The sequence below is a fragment of the Gymnodraco acuticeps genome, unplaced genomic scaffold (genome assembly GCF_902827175.1).
Source record: "Gymnodraco acuticeps unplaced genomic scaffold, fGymAcu1.1, whole genome shotgun sequence".
Classification (NCBI taxonomy): domain Eukaryota; kingdom Metazoa; phylum Chordata; class Actinopteri; order Perciformes; family Bathydraconidae; genus Gymnodraco; species Gymnodraco acuticeps.
This window is the reverse complement of record NW_022990075.1, coordinates 30,909-39,911: the sequence shown is the minus strand read 5'-3', so window position 1 is coordinate 39,911 and position 9,003 is coordinate 30,909. Positions and strand designations below refer to the sequence as shown.

At 45.8% G+C, this 9,003-nt stretch overlaps 1 protein-coding gene across 1 annotated transcript; it reads left to right on the top strand.

Moving 5' to 3' along the window:
• Window position 1: 1 nt before the first annotated feature.
• On the top strand, window positions 2-8,322 carry LOC117546063 (muscarinic acetylcholine receptor M4-like; the record flags this gene model as incomplete). Its single annotated transcript, XM_034216146.1, is given in 4 exon segments — window positions 2-49; window positions 147-521; window positions 700-990; window positions 7,590-8,322. Coding segments are annotated over 4 exon segments (997 nt in total), but the record flags the coding sequence as incomplete, so codon positions are not given.
• Between the last annotated feature and the right edge of the window lie 681 nt (window positions 8,323-9,003).

Sequence of the window (9,003 nt, the reverse complement as noted above, 5' to 3'; positions counted from 1 at the left end):
GGGTGGCCGACCTGCTGGTGGGGCTGCTGTCCGTCAGCCTGTTCTCTCTGTACGGTGCTCAGCTATTATGCATGTTCTGTTGGAGGAGCCATTTCTACACTGAAGCTTAAGGATTCAAGGCTTTTGTTATCATTGTGTGTCCATAGCTACGTGCTGATTGGCCGCTGGCCGCTGGGCCCCGCCTCTTGCGACCTCTTCCTGGTCCTGAACCATGGGGTGAGCAGCTCCTCGGTGCTCCACCTGCTGCTCATCAGCCTGGACCGCTTCCTGTGCGTTGTGGCGGCCGCTCAGCTACCCGCGCGCCGCAGTGCTAACGCAGCGAGGCTCATGATTAGCTGTGCCTGGCTCCTCCCCTTCCTGCTCTGGACCCCCTCCATCCTGAGCTGGCAGAGCAGCGGGGGGGAACGTCTGGTCCCGGACGGAGAGTGCTTCCTGCAGCTGATCTCTAGCCCCGCCGCCACGCTCGCCACCACGCTGCCCTCCTTCTTCCTGCCCGCCCTCATCATGGTGGCCCTCTACAGGTGAGAGAGACACAGAGTAACTTGCTAACACACACACACAAAAACACACACACAAACACACACACACACACAAACACACACAAAACACACAACAAACACACACACACACACACACCTTACCTTACCTCACCTCACCTCACCTCACCTCACCTCACCTTACCTATTCCTCCTCGTACAGCCGTCTCTCGGTGGCGAGTCGTGGCAGATTGATAGTTCGCCCGGCGACCTCCAGCCCCTTGATCAAGGACTTCCTGTTGAAGCGGCGTCGCAGCGTGGTGAGCAGAGAACCCGCCTCCGACGTGTCTCTGAACCAATCAGAGAGCAGCACGCCCAAGTCTGGGAGGAGCAGGAAGACGTCCAGGAGTCCTGCGGCGGACACTCGTATCGAAGACTCCAACAAGATTGAGACGGACTCTTCGTCCAACGCAGACGCCAACAAGACGACGTTCTCCACCTTCAGCAGCTTCAGGTCTGTGGGGGAAACTCACTGAGACAAACCAGCACAGAGGGAACAAGTACACACATCCTTTACTCAAGCAGAAGTACAGATATTCCTGTTTAAAAATACTCCGGTAAAAGTAGAAGTACTGACTAAACTTCTTTACTCAAGTAAAAGTAAAGAAGTTTGGGCTTTGTGTCCTTGGGCGAGACACTTCACCCTAATGTTCAGTATTCACTGTTCCATGTCTGATATGTGTAATATGTGAAGCGCTTTGAGCATTCGGAAAAGTACTCGTATAAATGTAATGAAAGGCAGATTCAAACTAAAGTAACCAGCCTGTTTTGAAAATGTAAGAAGTAGAAAGTACATCATTGCATTTAGCTGACGCTTTTATCCAAAGCGACTTACAATAAGTACGTTCGACCAAAAAATACAAACTTGAAGAAAACAGAATCATAAAGTACATCAGGTTTCATCGAGCCAAACATTTCAAGTGCTACTCGACTGGCTTTAGATAAGCCAGTCCTTTATTAGTATATAAGTGCTTTGTTAATAGTTCTATCGCTCGAAGTGGAGTCGATAGAAGGTGTGCAAGCTATCTGCTGTCCTGATGTCAATGGGGAGCTCATTCCACCATCTTGGAGCCAGGACAGCAAACCACGTGTTTTCGCCGATGGGAACTTGGGTCCCCCTCGCAGCGAGGGCTGCAGCGAGTCGTTTGGCGATGCAGAGCGTAGTGCACGCGCTGGGGGTGTACGGTTTAACCATGTCCTGGATGTAGGAAGGGCCAGATCCATTCGCAGCACGGTAAGCAAGTACCAGGTGTCTTGAAGTGGATTCTAGCAGTTACCGGAAGCCAGTGAAGGGAGCGGAGAGGCGGAGTGGGTGTGGGAGAATTTAGGAAGGTTGAGACCCCAGACGAGCCGCTGCATTCTGGATGAGCTGCAGAGGGTCGGATGGCACATGCAGGTTAGACCCAGCCAGGAGGGAGTTTGCAGTAGTCTAGGCGTGAGATGACGAGAGCCTGGACCAGAACCTGCGTGGCTTTCTGAGTCAGCTGGGGACGTAGCTTCCTGATGTTGTAAAGCGTTTGTATCTGCAGACAACGGGTCTGTAGCAGCGATGTTTGCAGTTGAAGGACAGGTTGTTATCTAGGGTCACACCCAGATCCTTGCAGTCTGAGTCGGGGAAACAACTGAGGTGCCGATGTTGATTGTTAGGTCAAGAGTGGGATTCAATCTTTTCCGGGAAGGATGAGCAGCTCAGTCTTGTCAAGGTGAGCTTGAGGGTGATGAGCAGACATCCACTGAGAGATGTCAGCTAGACAAGCAGAGATGCGTGCGACGACCTGGGTCTCTGAGCGGGGAAAGGACAGAATTAATTGGGTGTCGTCAGCGGCTAGCAGTGGTAGAAACAAAGCGCATGCTCCTGTGCTAATGACTGATCCGAGCGAGTTTGGGTACAGGAGAGAAGAGGAGGGGACCAAGAACAGAGCCCTGAGGGACCCCTGTAGTTAATTGACAAGGTCGGACTCAGGACCCTCTCCAAGTCAACCCTTGTAGGTACGGTCTTTGCAGGTATGAGGTGAGGAGGGAAAGTGCAGAGCCTGAAACTCCAAGTTCTTGGAGAGTGCGAAGAGGACTCTGATGATTCACCGTGTCGAATGCAGCAGACAGGTCCAACAGGATGAATGAACAGAGGAGAGGGATGCAGTTTTGGCAGTGTGCAGTTCCTCCGTGACAGCAATGAGAGCAGTTTCTGTGGAGTGACCTGCCTTGAAACCAGACTGGTGCGGATCCAGAAGGTTGTTCTGATGAGATAACAGGAGAGTTGTTTAAAGACAGCGCGTTCAAGTGATTTAGACAGGAACGGGAGAGGAGAGAGACAGGCCTGTAGTTTATAACATCAGACGGGTTGAGAGTGGGTTTCTTTAGGAGAGGGTTTACTCTTGCCTCCTTGAGACTGTTTGGAAAGTGACCAGAAGTTAGAGAAGTGTTGATGAAATGGGTGAGAAACGGTAGAATATCAGGAGCGATAGTCTGAAGGAGGTTTGAAGGGATAGGGTCCAGAGGACAGGTGGTAGGACGGGCAGAGGTAATGAGGGTAAGAACCTCACTTGGAGAGAGAGGGGAAAAGGAGGTTAGTGTGTTGGTGTAAGGAGGGTCTGGTGACCCAGCGGTGAGTAAAGGTGAGTCAGAAAAAGAAGAGCGAATATCATTAACCTTTTTTTCAAAGTGGTTAACAAAGTCGCTTGACAGAAGTGAGGAGGGGGGAGGGGCTTTGGGGGGGTCAAGAGGGAGGAGGGGGAAGGGGCTTTGGGAGGGTCCAAGAGGGAGGAGGGGGAAGGGGCATTGGGGGGGTCCAGGAGGGAGGAGGGGGAAGGGGCTTTGGGGTGGTCCAGGAGGGAGGAGGGGGAAGGGGCTTTGGGAGGGTCCAAGAGGGAGGAGGGGGAAGGGGCTTTGGGAGGGTCCAAGAGGGAGGAGGGGGAAGGGGCTTTGGGGGGGTCCAGGAGGGAGGAGGGGGGAGGGCTTTTGGAGGGTCCAAGAGGGTGGAGAAGATGGAAAATAGTTTTTTAGGATTGGAATAGGAAGATTGGATCTTATCTTGAAAGAAAGTGCTTTTTGCCTGAGAGATCGAAGCAGAGAAAGAGGAGAGGAGAGCTTGATAGGTTAGGAGGTCGTCACGGTGTTTGGATTTCCACCATTTCCGCTCTGCTGCCCGAAGGACGGTTCTATTAGCACGCAGTGCGTCATTTAGTCAGGGAGCAGGAGGGGACTGACGAGCCTGCCGAGATGTGAGAGGACAGAGAGAGTCCAGAGAGGATGAGAGAGTAGAGAGGAGAGTTTCTGCAGCAGAGTTTGGAGGCAGGAGTTGGAACGAGTCAGAGGAAGGGAGGGCTGAGAGCACCGATGAGGCAAAGGTAGAGGGGGAGAGGGAACGAAGGTTACGGCGGACAAGTGCAGGATGAGAAGAGATTAGTTTGTTATGTTTTGAAAGGGAGAGAGAGAATGAAATGAAGAAGTGATGGATGTGTGGAGCGGGTTTACAGAGAGGTTAGAAGTAGCGCAGTTCCTTGAGAATATGAGATCAAGGACATTGCCAGCTTTATGAGTCGGTGGGGACGGAGAGAGTGAGAAAGCAAAGGTGGTTAACAGAGATGTTAGTTCGTCTATCTTCCCCGTCTGGAGGTTGAAGTCTCCGAGAAGTACAGCGGGAGGACCAGTTTCAGGGATGTGTGAGAGGAGATGATCTAATTCCTCCAAGAAGTCCCCCAAGGCGCCTGGTGGACGGTAGAGAACAACAATGGTTAACTGTATAGGATGGGCTACTGGGACGGCATGGAATTCAAAGGTGGAAGGAGTGAAGTTAGGTAGCTTGAAGAGGGAAAAGCTCCATTTGGAGAGAGAGCAGGAGACCAGTGCCACCTCCTCTGCCAGTGGGTCTGGGTGTATGGGAGAAGGAATATGCAGTGGAGAGAGCTGCTGGGGTGGATGTGTTGGATGGAGTAATCCAGGTCTCAGTGAGAGCAAGGAAATCCAGAGACTGCAGGGAGGCGTAGCCAGAGATGAAGTCAGCCTTAGGAACAGCTGACTGGCAGTTCCACAGGCCACCTGAAACTAGATGTTGGATCTCAGTGGAGCACGTGGGATAGACGAGAGCAGGCCGGTTATATCGATTAGGAGATACACGGGGCCAGTGATAATTGTGAGAAGACACATGAACAGGAATGGAGAAAATACACATGATTATAGCATGAGGGGCTAAACAACAAAATGAAAACTAAACACCAGCGATACTTAGCTCAGGTATTTGTGTTCAACATGTAAGAAGTAGAAAGTACAGGTATTTGTGTTCAACATGTAAGAAGTAGAAAGTACAGGTATTTGTGTTCAACATGTAAGAAGTAGAAAGTACAGGTATTTGTGTTCAACATGTAAGAAGTAGAAAGTACAGGTATTTGTGTTCAACATGTGAGAAGTAGAAAGTACAGGTATTTGTGTTCAACATGTAAGAAGTAGAAAGTACAGGTATTTGTGTTCAACATGTAAGAAGTAGAAAGTACAGGTATTTGTGTTCAACATGTAAGTAGAAAGTACAGGTATTTGTGTTCAACATGTGAGAAGTAGAAAGTACAGGTATTTGTGTTCAACATGTAAGAAGTAGAAAGTACAGGTATTTGGGTTCAACATGTAAGAAGTAGAAAGTACAGGTATTTGAGTTCAACATGTAAGAAGTAGAAAGTACAGGTATTTGTGTTCAACATGTAAGAAGTAGAAAGTACAGGTATTTGAGTTCAACATGTAGAAGTAGAAAGTACAGGTATTTGAGTTCAACATGTAAGAAGTAGAAAGTACAGGTATTTGAGTTCAACATGTAAGAAGTAGAAAGTACAGGTATTTGAGTTCAACATGTAAGAAGTAGAAAGTACAGGTATTTGTGTTCAACATGTGAGAGTAGAAGTACAGGTATTTGGGTTCAACATGTAAGAAGTAGAAAGTACAGGTATTTGGGTTCAACATGTGAGAAGTAAAAAGTACAGGTATTTGTGTTCAACATGTAAGAAGTAGAAAGTACAGGTATTTGTGTTCAACATGTAAGAAGTAGAAAGTACAGGTATTTGTGTTCAACATGTAAGAAGTAGAAAGTACAGGTATTTGTGTTCAACATGTAAGAAGTAGAAAGTACAGGTATTTGAGTTCAACATGTAAGAAGTAGAAAGTACAGGTATTTGTGTTCAACATGTGAGAAGTAGAAAGTTCAGGTATTTGAGTTCAACATGTGAGAAGTAGAAAGTACAGGTATTTGTGTTCAACATGTGAGAAGTAGAAAGTACAGGTATTTGAGTTCAACATGTAAGAAGTAGAAAGTACAGGTATTTGAGTTCAACATGTAAGAAGTAGAAAGTACAGGTATTTGAGTTCAACATGTAAGAAGTAGAAAGTACAGGTATTTGGGTTCAACATGTAAGAAGTAGAAAGTACAGGTATTTGAGTTCAACATGTAAGAAGTAGAAAGTACAGGTATTTGAGTTCAACATGTAAGAAGTAGAAAGTACAGGTATTTGAGTTCAACATGTAAGAAGAAAGTACAGGTATTTGAGTTCAACATGTAAGAAGTAGAAAGTACAGGTATTTGGGTTCAACATGTAAGAAGTAGAAAGTACAGGTATTTGTGTTCAACATGTAAGAAGTAGAAAGTACAGGTATTTGTGTTCAACATGTAAGAAGTAGAAAGTACAGGTATTTGAGTTCAACATGTAAGAAGTAGAAAGTACAGGTATTTGTGTTCAACATGTAAGAAGTAGAAAGTACAGGTATTTGGGTTCAACATGTGAGAAGTAGAAAGTACAGGTATTTGTGTTCAACATGTAAGAAGTAGAAAGTACAGGTATTTGTGTTCAACATGTAAGAAGTAGAAGTACAGGTATTTGAGTTCAACATGTAAGAAGTAGAAAGTACAGGTATTTGTGTTCAACATGTGAGAAGTAGAAAGTTCAGGTATTTGAGTTCAACGTGAGAAGTAGAAAGTACAGGTATTTGAGTTAACATGTAAGAAGTAGAAAGTACAGGTATTTGAGTTCAACATGTAAGAAGTAGAAAGTACAGGTATTTGAGTTCAACATGTAAGAAGTAGAAAGTACAGGTATTTGGGTTCAACATGTAAGAAGTAGAAAGTACAGGTATTTGAGTTCAACATGTAAGAAGTAGAAAGTACAGGTATTTGAGTTCAACATGTAAGAAGTAGAAAGTACAGGTATTTGAGTTCAACATGTAAGAAGTAGAAAGTACAGGTATTTAGTTCAACATGTAAGAAGTAGAAAGTACAGGTATTTGGGTTCAACATGTAAGAAGTAGAAAGTACAGGTATTTGAGTTCAACATGTAAGAAGTAGAAAGTACAGGTATTTGAGTTCAACATGTAAGAAGTAGAAAGTACAGGTATTTGAGTTCAACATGTAAGAAAGTACAGGTATTTGAGTTCAACATGTAAGAAGTAGAAAGTACAGGTATTTGGGTTCAACATGTGTAAGAAGTAGAAAGTACAGGTATTTGAGTTCAACATGTAAGAAGTAGAAAGTACAGGTATTTGAGTTCAACATGTAAGAAGTAGAAAGTACAGGTATTTGAGTTCAACATGTAAGAAGTAGAAAGTACAGGTATTTGAGTTCAACATGTAAGAAGTAGAAAGTACAGGTATTTGGGTTCAACATGTAAGAAGTAGAAAGTACAGGTATTTGTGTTCAACATGTGAGAAGTAGAAAGTACAGGTATTTGGGTTCAACATGTAAGAAGTAGAAAGTACAGGTATTTGGGTTCAACATGTGAGAAGTAGAAAGTACAGGTATTTGTGTTCAACATGTAAGAAGTAGAAAGTACAGGTATTGGGGTTCATTAGCTCCATGTCAGAAATGAGCATGCTTGATGTCTCTCTCCATAGAGGCTGAATCATCATGTTAATCACATAGCTATCATATGCCTCAAACAGTCCTGATGCTCTTCTAGGTAATCACACATCCTGTCATGTTCACAGCTGCAATTGATACCTTTGTTAGCATGCTGCTCTCATGTTGGAGGAAGACATTCAGGATGTTCCCAATACTTAGTATGATACCGTTTTCCATCGCAGGTCTCAGGAGCAGCGGCTTCAGAGACTCACGGCGAGGGAGAGGAGGGTGACGAAGACCATCCTCTGCATCCTGATAGCCTTCATCGTCACCTGGACGCCGTACAACGTGATGGCAGTGGTCGCCGCCTTCTGCCACGTGTGTGTGCCGGGCTTCCTCTGGACGGGGGGGTACTGGCTCTGCTACATCAACAGCGCCGTCAACCCGGGCTGCTACGCCCTCTGCAACGTGACCTTCAGGAACACCTTCCTCCGCCTGCTGCGCTGCAGGAAGAGCAGCCGGTGAAGCAGGGAACTGTGACGTGTCTTCAATATATTCTCACATTGCATAGACTACTGATGAAGCAGCTCGGCCTGACTATCAGTGAGAAACTTCCCATTGGACTCAGAGAAACCGGAACATTCTTCAATATATTCTGACCTTTTATAGATGAATAAAAGGCAGATTAAAACAGAGCTGCAGGGATGCTGGTATTGAACTGTGTTGGTTCCTGAAGGCAACATCTCTCTGGTCCAATGAGATTCATTCATGTGATTTTGGATTATGTCAGAAAATAATCTCTGTGTCAAACAAACGTTTATGATTCTAACACGTTTAGTTCAGCAGGAAAATCTCCACATATTAACTCCACTTTGTGATTCCTGAGGTAAAAAGCTAATGTTGGGCTATAAAGGAACTACAGCACGGTCACATGACTTCACGTCACCACCGCTAAGCTAAAGGAGGCTAATGTTGGGCTATAAAGGAACTACAGCACGGTCACATGACTTCACATCACCACCGCTAAGCTAAAGGAGGCTAATGTTGGGCTATAAAGGAACTACAGCACGGTCACATGACTTCACGTCACCACCGCTAAGCTAAAGGAGGCTAATGTTGGGCTATAAAGGAACTACAGCACGGTCACATGACTTCACATCACCACCGCTAAGCTAAAGGAGGCTAATGTTGGGCTATAAAGGAACTTCAGCTCGTCACATGACTTCACGTCACCACCGCTAAGCTAAAGGAGGCTAATGTTGGGCTCTATAAAGGAACTACAGCACGGTCACATGACTTCACGTCACCACCGCTAAGTTAAAGGAGGCTAATGTTGAGCTATAAAGGAACTACAGCACGGTCACATGACTTCACGTCACCACCACTAAACTAAAGGAGGCTAATGTGGGCTATAAAGGAACTACAGCACGGTCACATGACTTCACATCACCACCGCTAAGCTAAAGGAGGCTAATGTTGGGCTATAAAGGAACTACAGCACGGTCACATGACTTCCCTTCACCACCGCTAAGCTAAAGGAGGCTAATGTTGGGCTATAAAGGAACTACAGCTCAGTCACATGACTTCACGTCACCACCGCTAAGCTAAAGGAGGCTAATGTTGGACTATAAAGGAACTACAGCACGGTCACATGAC